At 57.2% G+C, this 19,791-nt stretch overlaps 1 protein-coding gene across 9 annotated transcripts in view; it reads left to right on the top strand.

Annotated features, from left to right (window-relative positions):
* MAD1L1 (mitotic arrest deficient 1 like 1) overlaps positions 1-19,791 on the top strand; it is a 408,034-nt gene that overhangs the window by 152,546 nt on the left and 235,697 nt on the right. For 6 of the 9 annotated variants that reach the window (XM_030801339.1, XM_030801341.1, XM_030801338.1 and 3 more), the window contains one exon: positions 10,905-11,049. In XM_030801339.1, coding sequence (XP_030657199.1) covers positions 10,905-11,049 — 145 coding nt within the window. Of the gene's footprint in view, positions 1-10,904; positions 11,050-11,491; positions 11,583-12,667; positions 13,683-16,516; positions 16,883-19,791 lie in introns of those variants that run through there. The other 3 variants (XM_030801345.1, XM_030801343.1, XM_030801346.1) reach the window with 3 other exon arrangements.

The raw sequence follows: 19,791 nt of genomic DNA, 5'->3' as shown, positions 1-19,791 counted from the left end.
TTTAGTCGGAGGGTTGTTATTGCTGTTTTTGCCATGGAATTTGTGCATCCGCAGTGGCCGAGGCTGGGGGCTGGCAGGAGCTTGCTCTCTTGTTGTGGGGGACATGCAGTCGCCTGGCCTCAGGTGGGTGGGAACTCGTGTTTTTAGTTACCCATGCCAGCGTTTCTAAACCTCATATCTGTGGTATAGGGTATTGGTTGGTAACCTTTCTGTGTAAAGAGCCATATAGTAAATACTTTTGGCTTTTTGAGTCACGGGCTCTGTCACAGGAAAGCAGCCGTAAGCCATATGTCAATGAATAGGTGTGGCTTTGTTGCAGGAAAACTTTCCTTACAAACATAGGTGGTTGGCTGTTTGCTGAGCAGCAGTGCAGAGAAAGCACCCAGCCTCGAGGCTGGCCCACCCGCCCGCTGCCTGCCTGTTGGCCATGTGGCCCCTTGGGGCTTCTGTCCTGTGCATTAGGCGGGCAGGGAGCCAGTGCTGACTGGGTTGACGGATGCAGGGATGGTCTCCTTCTCTCTGACCTCGGGAGACGGTAGGCGTCTGCAGGACACCTGCTGTGCCTCTCTGCGTCTCTCCAGGCACTGGATTATCTTCTGTGTCTTCTCTTTTTTCTGAAAGTCGGAGCTGGAGGGCATGGAGCAGTTAGTAGAGCCTGGGGAGGTGACTTGCCCCCTTGTCTCTGCAGTTCTCATTTCCTAATCTCCAGCAGCCTGGGGCGGAAGTGAATTTATGGTCTCCCTGCGGCCACCCTTGCCAGGGCTCCCCACCCAGCATTTGGAGGCAGCCCTACCCAGGCGATTACAGGTTGGTAGCTGATCAGCTAAACTGGATTATTCATTACGGTTGGGAGTGAATTGAAATTGCAAAGGGCAATTTTCCTTCTCACATTTCAAGGTCAGATGACAGTATTTGCAGTGTGGCCTCTGTTTATTTGGGAATGCAAATTGAATTTGGTGATTCCAATTGATGAGATGTTGGGAACAGAGCGCTCATCAGAGGCAGAGTCGGGGAGAAGCAACCGGGAAGCCAGGCTGCAGCTTCAGAGCCTGCTGCCCTGGCCATTCCTTTGATTGGTAATTATTTCAGCCTTTGCTCTTCTCATTTTCTGGTTTTGTTTCCGCTGTTTGGATTTTTATTTTTTTCAGAAAAATGTGTATTGACACTTGGAGGCATTTAAGATTGGAATTAGATGGCGTAAATAACAACAGCTATGTGCCACGCTGAGCCCGACGTCCTGGGGTGCCAGGGAGGGGGGCGCCGCCCCCTCTCGGAGTCCCAGCCCCTTCCGAGTCTGAACCTGCCCCCCAGGGAGGAGGGCCTGTCCCTCTCTTTCACCTGCAAGTGCCCACCTGTGCCACCGAGTGTGGCTGCCCGGCCCCAACCTCATCACAGTGTGGGGGCTGGCCATGTGGACTTGAACCCGAGTCCTCAGCGAGCCATGCCACCTCTGAGCACCTTCTTTCTTGGGGATGTGGGGACTGGGGGCGGCGCTGCTGCTCTCCTCCCAGATTCTGGTGGAGACTCGAACCCGAGTCCTCAGCGAGGCATGCCACCTCTGAGCCCCTTCCTCCTCGGGGATGTGGGGACGAGGGGCGGCGCTGCTGCTCTCCTCCCAGATTCTGGTGCAGACTGAACAAGGTCATGTACCGAGGAGCACCCCCTGCAGCCGAAAGCTGCTCGGGCGAGAGCGGGAAACTGCTCAGGAGGCTCGCCTCTGAGTTCAGACATGGAGGGGCCCTGGCCGTCAGCCTCCTCTGCTTTCTTCTTCAGTCCTGGGTAGATGAGAAGCATGAACTCTGATCTGAATCTCCAGCAGCTCCTGATCAGGGAGCCTCTCCTGGCTCAGCCGCGGAGGCCCCGTGAGCGCGGGACAGGGGAGGAACTGGGACCTCTTGATGCTCTTGTGCTTCATGAGGGACGCACGCGTCTGATCAAATCCTCCCCTGCCCATTAGCAGCGAGGGGCTCAGTGGCCTCAGTTCCATCCAAGAGGAAGGAGAAGGCCAGAGGTGGATGGAGCGCTCAGAGCCTCCGGACAGTGGGGTGACGTGGGGGATCCTGCGGGTAGGTGAGACCCTCTCAACCCTGTGGGTCCCAGGGCAGTTGTTTCCCTGCCTCTCTGCAGAGGCAGCTATTGATTCCCACTCTCAGGAGGCTCCTCAGATACACAGGGAGCCTGCGTCTGTCGTGCCGGCCTCCAGGCCGGAGCTGGGGCATTTGATGGCAGAGACGGCCCCTCTCTGTGGTGCATGGGGGCCCTTCCCCGCTGTTCCCTCTTAGCAAGGAGTGAATGTGGATGCCTGAACATGCGCAGTGTTGCTTCTGCCCTTCTGGGAACCCTGGCCTTCCAGGAGAGTATTTCTGAAACCAGTTCGTGCTCCATTTAAAATTGTGTCTCTGGATCCGGGCTGCTGCGAGGCTCCCTGACGGGCGCCTGTGAACACAGCTCTGTGTACAGTTCTTGTGACCGGAGGACGAGCACATGTGGTTTGGGAGATTGTTCTGTCCAGCGATATCCTCTTTCAGAACCCGTGGGTGCTTCAGAGCAGAGCAGGGCAGGCTGTCCACTGGGGCTGGAGCCCGTCCTCTGCTCCCTGCCAGCCTCCTGGATCCCCGTCTCCTGCTCCCAAGCGCCTCCTGCAGAACGGCACTGCTTTTTGCCTCATGTACCTGCTCCAGGCCACCAGCTAGAGTTCGTTGCTCCCCGCTGGGTCACAGCCCTCCCAACCGCTGGCTCGGCCAAGCCCCTGCACTTGCTCTCTTCCTGAGAGACACATGGAATGTGTCACCTGTATGGCAGTGCTGTTGCTTGGCCCGACTGGGGCATCTCCCCCCAGCCCTGTGGGGGTGCTCAAGGCACGGCCCTGGAGACCCTGGAGGTCAGTACAGTGGTGTCCTGGGGGACACGGTGGCTTCATGCTCATGATTCAGTTGCTCGAGGCTTGAATTTACTCATCTGTAAAATTGAGATGATTAAAAATACTTGTGGGTGGGTCTTGATCTATGTTCCTCAGATATCTAAGAATAAAGGTGCTTTTAGAGATTTTGCCAAGGTTCGAATACAATTTTATTAATATTTTCCTAGTTTCATGCCAGACGTCATCACTGAAGATCACCCTGCATGCAGCTGTGTGTACATCTTAACCCTTGAAGCCACTGGCAGGCTCACGGTGCTGCGAGCTCACCATGTCGTAACCGTCTCGGGCTCACCATGCCACGGGCTCACCACGCTGTGAGCTCACCGTGTCATAACCGTCTCGGGCTCACCATGCTGCAGGCTCACCATGCTGTGAGCTCACCGTGTCATAACCGTCTCGGGCTCACCATGCCACGGGCTCACCACGCTGTGAGCTCACCGTGTCATAACCGTCTCCCCGCGGCTCACCATGCCCACCGCCCCCCTCACCCACGCTGTGAGCTCACCGTGTCATAACCGTCTCGGGCTCACCATGCTGCAGGCTCACCATGCTGTGAGCTCACCGTGTCATAACCGTCTCGGGCTCACCATGCCACGGGCTCACCACGCTGTGAGCTCACCGTGTCATAACCGTCTCGGGCTCACCATGCTGCAGGCTCACCGAGTCCGTCAACCCTGCTCCCAGGCTCACCGAGTCGTAACCCTCACTGTGCCACGGGCTCACCGTGTTGTAACTGTCTCGGGCTGACCATGTCGTAACCATCTCGGGCTCACCATGTTGCGCGCTCACCGAGTCATAACCCTGTCTTAGGGTCACCATGCCATGGGCTCGCTGTGTCATACCTGTGTTTCAGGCTCACCGTGCTGCAGGCTGTGCTGCGGGCTCACTGTGTCATAACCGTGTCGGGGCAGTCATCAGCACGGAAGCCTCAGTGTGACCCCATGCCTATGTGTGAACAGTGTGTCTGGGCGTTATGGGTTAGGAGGCCGTCTCTGTTTGGGCTCATGTAACAAAGTACCATAGGTGGGGATCTGAACAGATGTCCGTTTCTCACAGCTGTGGAGCTGAGGAGTGCAGGATGGCAGTGCCGGCTCTGAGGAGGGCTCTCTTCTTGGTTTGCAGATGACCACACAGGGCAGAGGGAGAGGACTCGAGCTTTGTGCTGCTTGCAAGATGCACATCCCATTGGGAGCACTCCGCCCTCAGGACTGAATCCCCTCTCAGGGGCCCCCCTCTGGTCACCATCACATTGGGGATCCGGGTCTTCACAGGTGAACTTGGGACGACACAGGCATTCTGTGCACTGCCCAAAACGTGCTGGTTTTGCCCTGGGCCCGGGCGTGGCTGTGGAGGCATCTTCATACCCTGTGGATCCACACGCCAGGCACCACTCAGACTTGTGACTGGGGCGGGAACGGCCGCCTCGTACCATCCCAAGGGTCGGATCAGGTCCTCGGAGCGCATGACTGCTTCGCCTTGGACCCCAGCACCACCTGTCCTGGCCTCTCTCAGAGCCCGTCTCCCACAGTGGCCATGCCGTGGGCTCCTGTGCTCCAGGGCCCCATGGTTTCTGGGGAGAGTCCAGTGATGCCTGTTTGTGCGATGCCTGCCCTTGCCTTGGCGGGTGCTCAGAGTGGGCTGGGACTTGGGAGAAGGAAAGAGTGTGTGGGAGGAATGGGTCGTGCACGGAAGAGCCGGCTCAGCAGTGTCTTGAGGAAGGTCGTTAAAATGTCTCCCGCCGCTTTGGGATGCGTTGTGTCCTTTCGTTGTTCCTTGAAAGTCGGTATTCTCAGGCCGGGAGTTTCTGATGAAGATCACATTAAAGTGGCCGGCAGTGGCTGGTCACAGCGCAGATGGATGCTCAAAAGCTCAGAGCTTGTTCTTTGAGTAGAGGCTGGCTCAGAGAGGCATTGATTGATAAACATGCCCGGCTTCTCCTTGAGGAACTAAGAACTTCATTCTGAACTCCCAGAGGCTCACGGAAATGCCAGTGACCTCAGAGTTCAGCCCAAGCATGGAACTAGAGGCTTAATTTTTTATGAGTTTTCTCTTCTGTACCTCAGAAGAAAGGCCAGGATTGAACAGAGAGAACATCCCCAACAGGGGAGAGCCCGCCGCCGCTGGTGCCGCCGTGGATCCCGGTGCCCTGCAGGGCCTGAGGGGTGGGAGGCAGAGGCCATCTTGCCGGAGCGCCTCTACCTGCACGCTGGGGTGGGCAGCACCACTTGTTGGCAGTGTCTGAAGCGCTAGATGGGGGCCTTTAGGCTGCACTTTGGGGCCGTCCACTTTGTGCCGGCCCTTCCTGCACCTCCAGGGCTTGGCTCCTAATCGCCACTTCCTCGGGTCCTCGGGACAGGGCCGCCTCTGCTGAACCTTCCCCTCCCCTCGAGACGCCGGCAACTCATGGACACATGCCAGCCTGCTCCTTGCCCTCCTGCCCCGCTCTCCACGCCCCGTGCAGAGGCCCTTCCTGGTTTGCTCGTCCTCTTCTGACCTCGCCCATTGCCCCCGGTTGGCCCAACCTCAGGCCCACTGGGCTGACTACGAATGAGCACACCAGCTGCCCGTCGGAAGTGTCCCCGGCTCTGACACCGCCTGTCTCTGACACCGCAGGCTGTCCCGCCACCCCTTCCTGAGGGCCCTCCCAGCCTCCTGTTTCCCCGCCAGTGTCAGGAGGCACCTGCTTGCTGGTTTGCTGATGGCCTGTCTTCTGCCCGCCATGGTTACTGAGTTTTTGCCTCGCAGTTTCACACTCCCTTATCTGAGCCCTACTTTGTGGTGCCAGGGACTGCAGCCCACACCTGCGCTTTGCCAGGGAGTGCCTGCCCTGGGGGCGCTGGAGAGGGCCCAGGGCCAGCCTGCAGGCAAGTGGGGCAGCTCTTTAGCCGCTGGCCTTGCCCCCTCCCAGCAGCCTGCCAGCCTGCAGATTCTGTAGCACCTAGAGGTGCCAGCTCCATGGGCTGCTGCCCTGTTCTCAGAGGCCTGGGTCCAGGCCCTCCAAGGTCCCCATGCAGACGCCAGCACGGCCTCCCTCAGCAGCCTCAGTTCCTGTTCCATGGGGCCCATCTCTGAGTGTCTACATTTTAATGATGTCAGCCTCTGCCCCGTGTTCCCACAGCCCAAGGGATGGGAGCTGCTTCCTGAAGTCACTGCGTCCTTGGCGCCTGAGGGTCTTCCTCCTGCTCTCAGTGACCTCGGTACCTGCACCCACCGTGAGATTCTCTGCTCATACCACACGCGTGGCTTCTTTGCCTGAGATTCCCACCCCAGTAGAATGGAGGCCCAGCGAGCCCAGGCTGGCTGTGGTGTTCCATGCTGCCGTCTCTGCTGGCTGGAACGGCATGTGGCTGCCCTCTCCCACATCCCGTGTGCTGAACAGACTGGGTACACTCGCCTGCCAGTCAGGTGTGAGTGGCGAACGTCCCGGACATGGCTCTTGGCAAGCATTCCACAGTGTCATCTCCTTGTCACGTCTTGGTGTTGGATTTTTACAGTCTAGTTCTGTTGTTCAGAAGACTTCAGTGTCAGCCATGAGGCCTTGGGGATGTGGCCCCAATGACGCGGGCCTGAGTGCCTGCACCTGGACGGTCTTGGAGTGGGTGTGTCTCTGCTGCCCATGCCGTCCCTCAGCCAGGAACGTCTGTTGCTCTGGTTCATTTCTGCCGTCTCTGTTCGTGATGTGGATTTCACTGCCAGGAAGGAGAGGTTTGCTTCACAACCTGGAGGATGAGCTTTTCCAGCCTGGGCTCAGCCTCACGCCCCTATGGCTCTGTCTTCCCTCTGGGGTGCTGCGGAACACACGCTTCACACTACATCCTGCAGCCACCGCATTTCCTCAGACCGGGTCTGTAAGGAAGCCCACGTCCAGCTGCTCGATGCTTGACAGCCAGACACGAGAGGCGAGAGTGGCGGAGGAAGAGCAGGCGTATTCGGACAGCCAGCAGATCAGGGAGATGGTGACCTACAGTCACAAAGACCATCTGAAGTCAGTACAGATCCCAGGCTCTTCTTATGCTAAGGGTAGGGGCAAGAGGAGGGGGTTGGGACCAAGAGGTGACTGACGACCTTAGAGATCTGGGTGCCAGCAAGGGTCCAAGGGGTCGGGAACTTCTCTGTCCTTGGCCAGGCCACAGCGCTCCTGCAGGTCTTTAACAAAGCCTGGTTAGCTGTTTCCACACTTCCCCTTTGATCCCAGAGTGAGTTTTTGCATTATTACTCTTTGCTATTTTTGCATTATTACCTCAGTACTCTAAAAGCTAGAAGTAGGTAAAGACCCTTTAAGCAGTGGCGGAGGGATGTGCTAGTTCTGCTGAGCTGCCGTTACAGGCTGAGGGCCGGGCTTGGGGCACCTCGGTGCCTGCCGTCCTGCCTCACGGAGGTGGCCTAGGGATGTGGGCCTGAGGGAAGCAGCTCAGGCCACATCCGGTTCCTGGGACCCAGTCTTGGCCCCGGCTCTATTGCACTGAGCCCTGGTCCTCAAGTGCCGGGAGCCTGGGCTCTGAAGCAGGACAGCCACTGTCCTGTGGGTGTGTGTTACTCACATCTGCTCTCCGTGGCGGGGGGGACTCCAGCCCCACATGTGCCCCACACAGATGTGAGCGCACCCTCACTCAGGATGCAGGGTGCGGGTTTGCTGGGCCCCCTTCAAGGCTGCCCAGCCATCCTGTGCTGAGCTGAGGGTGCTTCCCAGCACAGCCCCTCACCCTTCTCTCTGGCCAGATGCCTGTGCTGTGCCTGTCACCTGAAAGACAGCACCTGTCACATTCTTGCCTTTGCACACTTTGGCTTTGAAGCAGAGTACAGGGAATGGTGGCGTTCTTCCAGTTAAATGACCACACGGAGCCGTGATTTAAAGCACTTGTGAACTTTTCCACCTGAATTCAGTGATTCAAGAGTAGATTTTGTAGCCCTTGACTATTAAATTGGCCCATGAATAGTTTAAAATTGAACTGGAGCCCAAAGTAGCCTCATAATATGTGTTTCCCGTGGGCTTTGTGCCTGCTTTTTATTTTGTTTTGCGTGTTTGGTTATGGAGCGTCTGGAGGGGGCAGGGGGGGCCGCTGGCCAGTGCTGCACCTGGGGCCAGTGTCAGCGTAGGGCTTTCCGAGGCAGCTGATGGGATAGGAAAGACTGAGAACGGTTTCCTCTGCTCTCGCATCGCAGCAGTCAGCACAGAAGACTCTGCCCAGATGTGGGTGTTCCCCACCCACCAAGCAAGCAGTTGGTTCTGCCTGGGACACCAGCCGTTCCGTTCTGTCTCACTCAGTTGTTCTGACACTGTCTACCTGGAGGTGCTGTCAGACCTTGGGGTGAGGGCCCAGTCCCCACCTTCTGGTGCTGGTCGCGAGCCGCAGATGTGCTTCTGACCGGCCAGCTGTAAATTGGGGTTCCTGCCACCCAGCTGGGATTCCCGTTGGGTTTGATTAATTTGCTGGAGTGTCTCGCAGAACTCAAGGAAATGTATGTTTACCAGTTTATTATAAAGGTGACTGCGAAGGATGCAGATGACTGGATGCACAGGGCGAGGTGTGGGGGAGGGGTGTGGAGCTTCCATGCCCTCCCCACCCTCCGGGAACAATGGAAGCTCTCCCCGCTCCGGGGAGAAGCCTTTGGGTTTTGATGGAGGCCACCACCCTCCAGGAACAGTGGAAGCTCTCCCCGCTCCGGTGAGAAACCTTTGGGTTTTGATGGAGGCCTTGTCAGGGGGACATCATTGACTCCGCCCCTGCTCATTGGTGAACGACTCAGCCTTCAGCCCCTCTCCTTGCCCAGCTTAGGGGTGGGGCTGAAGTCCCGAGCCTCTAGTCCGGCCTCGATCTTCCTGGTGTCCCGCCCTGTCCTGCAGCTGCCCAGGGGCTGCAGCCACCGTCAGTCGTTGGCACATGGAAGGCCTCACTCAGGAGAGCCCAAGGGTTTTAGGAGCTGTGTTCTGGGCGATGGGTTGACGATCAGATACATATTTCACAAGATCACACGAGGCTGAAATGAGATGCCCGCGTCCTGGACGCCAGTGCATCGGCCCCAGTCTGTGGGCTTGTGTGGCTTCTGCTGGGGCCGGCTGAGGGTGGCCAGGTTGGGGTTCCCTCCATGCTTGGCTGGGTCAGGACCACCACCAAGTCCCTTCTGACGTTCTGTGAGTGTTGGATTCACATTTACTTTCAACTTATCCTTTATTTCAAGACTTCTACCAAGTTACAGTTAAAAACCCCGTATTCACTTCACTCAAACATGAGTCCATTGGAGTCCACGGCCCAAGAAAGCGCCATCCACCAGCCCCGGGTTGAAGCTTTCCCTTCCCCAAACCACCGCCCGAGATAGCGCCATCCACCAGCCCCGGGATGAAGCTTTTCCCCAAACCACCGCCCAAGAAAGTGCCATCTGCCAGCCCCAGGATGAAGCCTTCCCTTCCCCAAACCACTGCCCAAGAAAGCGCCATCTGCCAGTCCAGGGATGAAGCTTTTCCTCAAGTCGTGCAACGAAGGCCAAGCAGAAGCAATCAATGGCCGGGAAGGTGTGAACGTGAGGGTGGTGGTCATGGCCCCATCCCACATTGCTGTTTCCAAACAGCCTCCTGGCTCTCCCTGACGGTCCCCTCACAGGACTGTGGTCCCTGTTAGCTTTTCTCTATCCCAGTGCTGTGTTTTATTTCCTTGAGATTTAGTTAAGATTTCCTTTGGAAAGAAGTTTGTGGTACTCAATACAGTCGTGTGCAGCTCCTGTGTTCCAGCGCTGTTCCACTCTGCGCCTGCCCTGGGCTGACTGAGTGGGGATGGGCCCTCCCTCCGCTGACTGGCACCCTCCCCGGGGTGGCCTCTCTTCTTTCCTGGCCGTGTCCCTTCCTGGGAGTGCCCTTGTACCTCGCTGTGGAGTCCTGACTCCCCTCCTCTCGGGCGGCCTCTCATCTCTCTTGGCTGTGTCCCTTCCTGGGAGCACCCGTGTGCCCGGCTGTCCCATGTGGGAGGTGGAGTCCTGACTCACCCTGTCTCTGGGACAGCCTCTCCTCTCTGCGCCTCACTGTGCCCTTCCTGGGAGCCCCTCCCGTGAGGAGGCGGAGTGCTGGGGCTCCCGGAATCGCAGAAAGCCGTTGCAGTCAGGGTCAGTGGATGCTGTCATTCGTCCGGCTCCCAAGTCAGCTCCTGAAGGACAGAGAGAGAGGGGCAAGATCCAAACCCCTGAGGCCTGTTACTGCCAGGCCACGAACTTGGAGGCTCACCAAGAGTGGTTGGGAGCCACCAAAGGCTTAAAAGTCGCATGACCCAGCCCCTCTCTGCTGTCTGAGGAGACAACTTGGTGCCCAGTGGCAGAGGGGTCTGGTGAGAGCCGTTGGGAGGCTATTGTGGTAACGTAGGTGACAGGCAACGAGCACAGGGACTGAGGCAGTGGCTGTGGGGACTGTGCAGGGAAAAGGGAGATTTCAAAAGCAGAATTGAAAGGAACCATCAGCCCCCCGAAGGGGCAGACAGGGAGAGGCCTCTTGGGCAGCCTGGAGTTGGCCCTGCCCATGGCGTCGGCCCGCAGGAGGCCTCTCGGGTTCCCAGTGCTTAGCGCCAGGCTGGGCTTTCAACCTCGCAGAATGTTTTTAGAACAGCCCCCCCCACCAGGCGCCCAGTGCTTGCTTCCCCGCACCACGCTGCACATCTGCGGTGATTCAGAGGGGAAGCGCTGGCTCTGCAATCTCGCTCATTCAGAAGTCCCGTCTCCTGAAGGGCTGCGTCGCCGACAATTTTTCCCATTGTGTGTGGAGTTGAGCTCCCTTCCCCCTCCCTGCCGTGTTCTGGGATCACCCTGGGAGTCTATTTGAAATGCAGAAACTCCTGAAAGGCCTTAAGTAGCTATTCAGCAGTGCGGAAATGGCAGTGAGGGGGTTGCACGTGCAGCTCTATTTTAGGGTGTCCTGGTGGGGCTCATTCCTGGGGTGGGGCGGGGCGTGGTGGGGTGGTCACCCCAGGCTTCATTGCTTTGCCCTCTTGTCTCTCCCGTGCAGCGCCCGGGGGCTGGAGAAGGCCAGGCAGCAGCTGCAGGAGGAGCTCCGGCAGGTCAGTGGCCAGCTGTTGGAGGAGAGGAAGAAGCGCGAGACCCACGAGGCGCTGGCCCGGAGGCTCCAGAAACGGGTCCTGCTGCTCACCAAGGTGATGTATGCCCTCCCATTTTGCTCAGAGTCGCAGGGAGCTGCGGGGCAGCGCACACCTGGTCAGCCGGATCTCACCGCGGAGGCAGGAGTGCTGCAGCCGGGTCAGGGTTGGCACTTTGGCCCTGGGTTGCCAGGAGGGTTCTGGGAATGCCAGAGAGTGCTCAGCCCCGGTGCTCCCTGTGGGACTCTCTGGGCCTGCTGCGCGCCCCACCCTGTTCGGTTCCCCCAGCATCTCAGTGTCCACCCCTGGCCTGGTGCTGAGCTCTGGAGAGGGTTCCCTGTCACTGCGGACCCTCTGCAGGCTCCTGCGTCCCTTGCAGTCAGCACCCTCATGCTTTGCTGTCCAGTGATGCTATTTTCACTGTGTGGGTCTTGGCCTGGGCTTGGGATGAAGGCTGTTACCTGCTTCCAGGTGTGCCCCAGCCCCACCTGTGGGTGGCTCCATGGCCCGACTCTAAGCCTCAGTGCCTGCGGGGGTTCTGATGTCTGGCACCGTGAGCAGAGGTCGCTGGAGCGTGAAAGACGTTTTTTGTGAGTGCTGTTTAAAATGTTCCTTGGGCACTGAAATTTCAGAAGACAAGGCAGGAAAGAAGTCAGTCTGTCCCCAGATGCTCTCTGGGCCAGGGCGGGTGTCCGGCTTGCTGGGCGGAGACTCCCCCTGCCTGCCTCCAACTAGTGCTGAGTGGAGGGAGGGCTGTGCCACCCTGGCCCAGGATGCGTGCTGCACCTGTCAAGTACTGGGAGTTGGGCCTCTTGAATGTTCACCTGTTCTTCATAGTTTTTGATGAAAACCAAGGCTCTTTACTGCTGGGACCTCTTGGTTGTGGAGCTTTTAGAAAATGAGTAACATTTCCGCTCCAAAGATGCTGTTTTACAGCTTCTCCAGTTCGCTCCTGGGCGGCTCCATGCTGTCTCCTAAAGGAAAAGTTCACATGGGCCCAGGTCCCTTGGGCACTGTGTGGGCTCCTGGAACACAGGCTGAGCTGGCCCCTGTGCACAGCTCAGATGCTGACCCCAAAGCCCTGGCTTTGCAGGTGCACCTCAGACAGGGGACACTCCAAAATGTTCTCACATGGCTTTTCAGCCGGAGCTGTCTGCTGCCTCTGGCAGAGGGGACGTCCAGCCCTGCTGCATGGTCAGGCACAGTGTGTTTCTGTGGAGCAAGCTCGAGGACCTTCCTCCGTGTTCCCTTCTCTTCCAACACCGTGTCTGCTAGTGTGTGAGCTTCTAGGCAAGATGCGTGAGGTGCACGTGGCACAGATGTGTGGGTACAACCCTTGGAGGACTCACTCTCTAGTGGGGCCGGGCAGTAGCACCAAACCAGCACCTGCCACCCACCTCAACAGAGGTGGGCGCCGTGGTGATGCTGCAGAAGGGCTTTTCTCAGGAGGTGGCATTCATGTGGGGACCCAAGGATTTCCCCTTTGGGAAAGCGTGTGTGGAGAACCACGGTGGAGGGAGAGAAGGCAGCTCGTCACAAAACGCTGCTGCGGTCACCCTTGCTGCCTGGAGCAGGAGGAGACAGCGGCTTGGGCCCACAGGCCACAGCACACAGGCTGACCACTGCGGGGGTTCAGGCAAGTGCAGCCTGACCCTGCCGCTGAGGAGAGGCCCTGGGAAGCAGAGGGGGCGAGGCTGTGTTCTTTCAGGGTGGCGGGACACCTTGGCTCCGTGATCTTTGGGTGCGCGATGACGTGCTGTGGTCCTGTGATGCTGGAAGCTCAGAGCTTTCTGGGGGAGGAAGAGTGGGAGGGCTGGTCTGGGAGCTGGGCCTTTCTCTGGGATCTCAGATGTCCCTCATTCTCTCTGGGTCTCAATTCTCCTTTCTGCTAAACTTTGGGCTCAGGCCTGATGACCCCGAGTGCCTGCGAACGTGGCCTGATGACCCCGGGTGCCTGTGAATGTGCTGTGTTTGGGTGGCGCCCCCTTGAGGCCTGATGACCCCGGGTGCCTGCGAACGTGCTGTGTTCGGGTGGCGCCCCCTTGAGTGCACCTTTTTGTTGGGCCCACTCCCCAATTCTGGGTCGGGGCTGGGGAGTGACATCAGCTCACACCGGCTAGGCGGGCAGCACTTTGGGTTGGTCCTGCGTGCGTGGCCTGGGTGGGTTACAAGTGTGGCCCCCACAGGAGGACAGCCCTGCCCGGCCTTGTCTGAGGCTCATCCAGTGGGAACCTCCTGGTTTCTTAAGTGAAGCCAGCAGTTGGAAGCTGATGGAAGAGTTCCCTTTACAGGTCACGTGTGTGCCTGAGTGTTCTTGTGTGCTGGGTCTGGCCTGCAGCCTGATGTTCTGTGACCCACGCGACACTGGTGCTGCTGCCCACATCCCCTCTTAGTGCCAGGGCTCCCAGCCGTGATGAGGAGTTACATGCAGTCACTGGATGTCTGGTGTGGTTTTCATCCCTGTGGGGCTCCCTCATGGTCTAGTGGAGCCCCGCAGCCTCCTGGGAAGTCTATGCCCATCTTCCTTCCTGCCGTTCCTCTTTGATGGCCACCCCGGCCCGCTCAGGGCAGGAAGTTTCTGTTCTTCTCTGCTCTGCTTTGCAGGTGGAGAGCCTGTGGCACTTTCTGGCCCGCACCAGCCTCACCCCGACCCTGCTGTGCTCGTGGGCCTGCTCTGTGTTAGCAAGAAGGTGGGTATTGATCGCCGGGCACAGACTGGTTGTTTATCCTGACAAAGGATCGATCCCAGTCGCTCGTGTAGCCCCAGGCCAGGGATGCAGGATCTGTCCAGCCAGCCGTGATGAAGCTGTTCACTCAGCCATCTGGAGGGAGTGGTGTGCCTGCTGCTCTGGGTCTGTACGCCTTGGTGTCGGCCAGTGCCCACCTCAGCTCTGCATGGCAGCCCGCCCAGCTGGGGTAGTTGAGGAGCGCCTTCTCTCAAGGTGCACCCGCGGGGGCTGCGAGCCTCCGGCTGGTGGGGGCTCTCCTTGTGTGCTTGACATTTTAGTACACAGTGCTTGCAGTGTGCCGTTTTATTTCGAGACCTTTATTAAGCGGCTCTAGTCTAAGGATTTAATTGTTACTGATAGCTAAGAGTATAATTACCTTGGTAAAATATCATGACTATTTTAAGCAGTTGAAAATTGGCTTCTGGAACTGGGTGAACACAAACCATTTTCCTGTTTGAAATGAGCTGTTTCTCCAGTGCCCCAAGCTTCCGCAGTATGGCTGCAGAGTCTTGTTTATGGAATATCAGTGATACAAGCTAACTTTTAGCAAGAAACTTCTAAAATGACAGAAAAGCTTCCCCTTCCCACCTCCTGTTTTCTGCACTCCACCCTCCCTCCCTGTTTCTGAGCAGACCATTTACTGGAGGCCACAGGCTGTGGGTGAGCAGTTGACACTGGGTGACCAGTGGTGTCTGACTCACGTCGTGGCTGCTGAGCACATACTGTGGTTGTCATGGTGACACCCTGCCCTGGGAACCCGCACATTGGGAAAGACAGATTTGTGTCTTCCGGAGTTGTTGAGGGTCTGAGTTTTGAGCTCTGGGCTGGGGTCTTGGGTCTGGGCTGGCTGAATGAGCACGTTCCTCGGCCACCTCCTCCGAAGCTGGGGTTGGTGACGACAGACATTCCCCTCTCCCACGTCCTTCTCGTTGCCTGGAGCATCAGATCTGTCTACTCCCATAAAGTTCCTTTAGTCAATCAAAAAACCCTCCACAAACATTCCTGATGATCCGTGGTCTCAAAACCAACGTGGCTGGGCCTGCTGTGGGATTGGGAGCAGATGAGCTTTAACAAGAGGGCTGGGACCCTGGACACGGCTGCCACCCTCAGTGATGGGAGAGTGTGGAGAGCTGGTGTCTGTATTTGCTGGGTGCAGTTTAGGCCAGATCCATCCAGGAGACAGGTGAAGGCAGATGGAGACTGGGCCTAGGAGGGCGGGGGCTGCTGCTGTTTAAAAAACAGTCAAATAGGGGGCAGAAGGCAGGAAGTACAAGGGGGGACCCCTCAGAAGAGTTCCATGTTCTTCCTGCCTCACATCCAGAAGAGAGTCTGGAAGAAGCCTCTGTCCTCCCTTGAGAACCTGCTGTCCTCCTGAAAGAAGCCTCTGCCCTCCCATGAGCAGCCACCGTCTTCCTGGAAGAAGCCACCATCCTTTGGGAGAAGGCTCTGCCCTCCCATGAGCAGCCACCGTCTTCCTGGAAGAAGCCACCATCCTCCCGGGAGAAGCCTCTGTCCTCCCTTGAGAACCTGCTGTCCTCCTGGAAGAAGCCTCTGTCCTCCCATGAGCAGCCACCGTCCTCCCTGGAGAAGCCACCATCCTTTGGGAGAAGCCACTGTCCTGGGAGAAGCCTCCATCCTGGGAGAAGCTGCCATCCTCATCCTCCCGGGAGAATCTGGCATTCTCTGGGAGAAGCCATTGTCCTTCTGGGAGAAGCTGCCATATTCCTGGGAGAAGCCGCCGTTCTCCTAGGAGAAGCCTCTGTCCTCCCAGGAGAAGCCTCTGTCCTGGGAGAAGCTGCCATATTCCTGGGAGAAGCCACTGTCCTCCCAGGAGAATCCTCTGTCCTCCGGGGAGAAGCCTCTGTCCTCTTCGGAGAAGCTGCTCTCTTCCTGCTATGTTCCTGGCCCAGAGGCAGCTCGTGAGCCTGAGCCATCCCAGCCTCTTACAGGGGCCAGAGCCGCTTCCTGAGGCCCTCTCTCCATGCTATGGTGCCTTCCGAGGGAATCTGGGGCAGGGGAGCCAGGCTTAGCTCAGGGACCCCTGCGCGTTCTCAGTCGACTCTGCCAGGGCCTCCTCTCTTCTTGGGGGTCATTTCTGTGCCCAGGATGCTGTGCTGGAGCCTCCCATGCCCTTTCTGGTGGAGGGCCCGCCTGGATCTTGGTGTTGATTGTTTTGAAGACACGTTGCTCTTCGTGTCCCGTGTATTCACTCGGCTGCCTGAGGCTGGGCTCCTGTGCGCTCCCTCGCCGGGGGGTTGCTGGGCTGCATCCCCAGTCTCCTTGGATTCAGCGTCTCGGCAGGGCCAGCCGCGAGGCCAGGCTCCCAGGCCCAGAACAGGACATGCGTGTTCCTTGCTGAAGCTCAGTGTCCTCCATGAAGCCGGCCTGCTACAGGAGAGGCTCCAGGCCCCCTTCTGGTCCATCCGAGGAAGGCAGTGCAGTCCTCGCTGGGATTCTCCCAGGCCTGGGGTTTCAGGAGGCCCCTCCATTTCCTCCTGTGTCCTTCTCCTCTGCAGGATTGTGTGTGCTGAGGGCAGAGCGAGGGAGGCTGGCTCCCCGAGGGAGCTGAGGCCACAGGTGCTCAGGGTCAGAGTGGCCCCTGGGTCTTGAAGGAGTGTGTTCTGGTGGCTGTGCCCTGGCCACGGCAAAGGCAGGTGTGGTGCCCACGGGAAGAGGGCAGGGCCTCGCTGGCACCGTGCTCAGGCTGCGCAGCGATTTAGAAATGGACCCACGTTGCTGGAGTGTTTTTATTTTTGAACAGGTTATTTTCATCTGTCCTGGAATAGCACGGTGGAGACACACCTGATGCGTGTTTTTGCTCCCATAGGATGTGTGGGTAGAAGGGACATGGAGCAGAGGCAAGCGCTGTTATTTATTTTGTGTTTATACAGCTTGGGCAGCTTCCACTTTGGAGACCACCCCAACAACGTTAACATAGCTCATGCCTGTCCCAGCCGCAGACAAGGCCGCTGTTCCTCCTGCTGAGTGCCACTTCAAGTTGCTGGCTTGCTTTTATTTCAAAGTCCTGATCTCCCCTGATGGTGTCTGTTGAAGTCCTGGGATCTGGCACAGCCTGGAGCAAGGACGCGGAGCCAGGGACTCCCAGGGGCCCAGGACTCTGCTCACTCTCGGTTCAGAGAGCAAGATTGTGGCGCAGCGAGGTACCGCCCACCCCACGTCCAGTCTTTCTTTTCACTGTTCTCGTGAAACACATTGCATGTGCAAAGATCATATAGAACATATACATACAGCTGGAAGAATACAGCAAGTTACCGTGTCTCAGTCCTGGCGTAAGAAACAGAACAGCCTCGGCTGTCAGACGGAGCCGCGCTCTAAACGTAGAGCAGTCCTTGCCTCATTTTTCTTTCTAGTTTAATTGTGTGTATATCTTTAAACATTGCTCCGCTTTTCCCATTTTTATATTTTCTATACATAGACCCATGCTTCTGTGGCTTCTCTTTGTTTTTATCTTAGCATCATCCTTTTGACCTTCGTCCCTGGGAATGCAGCGCATTCCTTTTCGCTGCTGTTGTGATGCCGTGCGCAGGGAGTGGGTCACGGTTTAGTGACCTGACGTGTGAGGTGTTCCGGTTTAGCCCTCAGGCGGTGGGTGCTGCAGAGTGGGTGTGGCTCAGCCCCACCTCGGGAGAGTTGTTCTCAGTAGTCTCCGTGTTGAAGTTCAGTGTGCACAAATGACAGACCCAGGACAGACGGAAGAGCAGGTTGTTAGCAACCCCAGCCAGACCTTCGTGCCTGGTTCCAGCCGCTCCCTCAGCTCCAGGGCAAGCGCCTCCTGACTTTACTTCCCTGTTGTTGTTGTTGTTGTTGTTTGAGACAGAGTCTCTCTTTGTTGCCCAGGCTGGAGTGCAGTGGCATGATCTCAGCTCACTGCAGCCTCCGCCTCCCGGGTTCCAGCAATTCTCCTGCCTCAGCCTCCCGAGTAGCTGGGACTACAGGCACGTGCCACCACTCCTGGCTAATTTTTGTGTTTTTAGTAAAGACGGGGTTTCACCGTGTTGGCCAGGTTGGTCTCGAACTCCTGACCTCGTGATCCCCCCGCCTCGGCCTCCCAATCCCAAAGTGCTGGGATTACAGGCGTGAGCCACTGTGTCCGGCCTTCAATTCCCTGTTTTTTTTGTTTGTTTGTTTGTTTGTTTTTTTGAAATGGAGTCTCGCTCTGTTACCCAGACTGGAGTGCAGTGGCACGATCTCAGCTCGCTGCAACCTCCATCTCCTGGGTTCAAGCCATTCTCTCGCTTCAGCCTCCTGAGTAGCTGGGATTACAGGTGCCTGCCACTATGCCCAGCTAATTTTTTTGTATTTTTGTAGAGACGGGGTTTCACTGTGTTGGCCAGGCTGGTCCTGAACTCCTGACCTCAGGTGATCCGCCTGCCTTGGCCTCCCAAAGTGCTGGGATTACAGGCGTGAGCCACTGCGCCTGGCCCACTTCCCTGTTTTTAAGTGTCAAGTAATGGAATCACATACCTGTACTCTTTAGTGCCTGGCTTCCATTACATGTTATCTTTGTGAGAGTCATGTGTGTTGTGTATAGCTGGGATTTGTTGATTTTTCCTAATTACTCTGTTAAGTTTTCCATCGTATAAAAATACCACTTTTTAAAATACACTTGGCTGTACCTGACATCGGATGGTTTCCAGCATGGGAGTGTTGACTCTTGCTGACATGGACGTTTTTACACGTGCGTAATGTTTGGTGATCCCCTGGGTGCCCTTGCGCTGGGCATGCCCAGGTGTGGCATAGGGTCAGTTCCCGGGGCTGCCACCCCTGCCAGAGTTACTGTGCCAGGTGGCACTCCTGCTGGGGTGTGGACGGTGCTGGTCCCTCTGGGTCCTCACCTCTGGCCTTTGGTTTTCTCCCTGGTGGGGGCCCGTACTCCAAAGCTGTTGTTCTGACTTCCCTGAGGCTTGGTGAAGCTGAGCCGCATTTTAAATACTCACTGGCCAGTTAGACACCGACTCCTGGGGGCACCTGGACAGGCTTTCTGTTCCTATTCCCTTTGGGCTTTTATTTTTATTTTATTATTTTTTGAGACGGAGTCTCGCTCCATTGCCCAGGCTGGAGTGCAATGGCTCGATCTCGGCTCACTGCCACCTCTGCCTCCCGGGTTCAAGCAATTCTCCTGCCTCAGCCTCATGAGTAGCTGGGACTACAGGCATTTGCCAGCACGCCCAGCTAAGTTTTGTATTTTTAGTAGAGATGAGGTCTCTTCCCCGCCAGCCCTGCGCCTCTCCTCTGGCCACGCTCCCTCTCCAGCCCTCTGCCTCTCCTCTGGCCACGCTCCCTCTCCAGCCCTGCTTCTCTCCTCTGGCCACGCTCCCTCTCCAGCCCTGCTTCTCTCCTCTGGCCACGCTCCCTCTCCAGCCCTGCTTCTCTCCTCTGGCCACGCTCCCTCTCCAGCTCTGCTTCTCTCCTCTGGCCACGCTCCCTCTCCAGCCCTGCTTCTCTCCTCTGGCCATGCTCCCTCTCCAGCCCTGTGCCTCTCCATGCCTCTTTCCTCCAGGTGCAGTGTCATGGAGGAATGATGACAGTAGGCACCTCGTCTCCTTCAGGCTATGGCGGCCGCTCCAGTAATCCATCAGTAAGCGTGGTGTGTGCTAGATGTTCTGTGTGATACTCTTTACTGAATTAATGAAATCCTCTCCAACTTGCGGTTTTCTAAGAGTCTTCGTCACGAAGGCCTACCCCATAAATTTTGATGTGGGTTGTTTTTGTTACTGTTCAGTTCAAAATATTTTCTGATATTCTCTCTGGATTTAGAAAGCCTGGCCTTCCAGCAGGATTTAATGCGTTGAAAGCATATAATACAGGTGGATTGGCAAGCTGAAAAGGGATTGAAAAGGAGAAACCCAGACTCGGTTCACTCACTTGATCATTAATTTTTCATTCCGCAACTTCTTTTTTTTTGGGGAGTGGGGGTGGGGGAATGGAGTCTTGCTCTGTTATCCAGGCTGGAGTGCAGTGGTGCAGTCTTGGCTCACTGCAACCTCTGCCTCCTGGATTCAAGCAATTCTCCCCTCAGCCTCTGAGTAGCTGGGACTATAGGTGTGCA

The sequence above is a fragment of the Nomascus leucogenys genome, chromosome 20, assembly GCF_006542625.1.
Source record: "Nomascus leucogenys isolate Asia chromosome 20, Asia_NLE_v1, whole genome shotgun sequence".
In the NCBI taxonomy this organism is placed as follows: domain Eukaryota; kingdom Metazoa; phylum Chordata; class Mammalia; order Primates; family Hylobatidae; genus Nomascus; species Nomascus leucogenys.
Note: the sequence above shows the minus strand (reverse complement) of the source record. Positions and strands in the feature narration are given on the sequence as shown.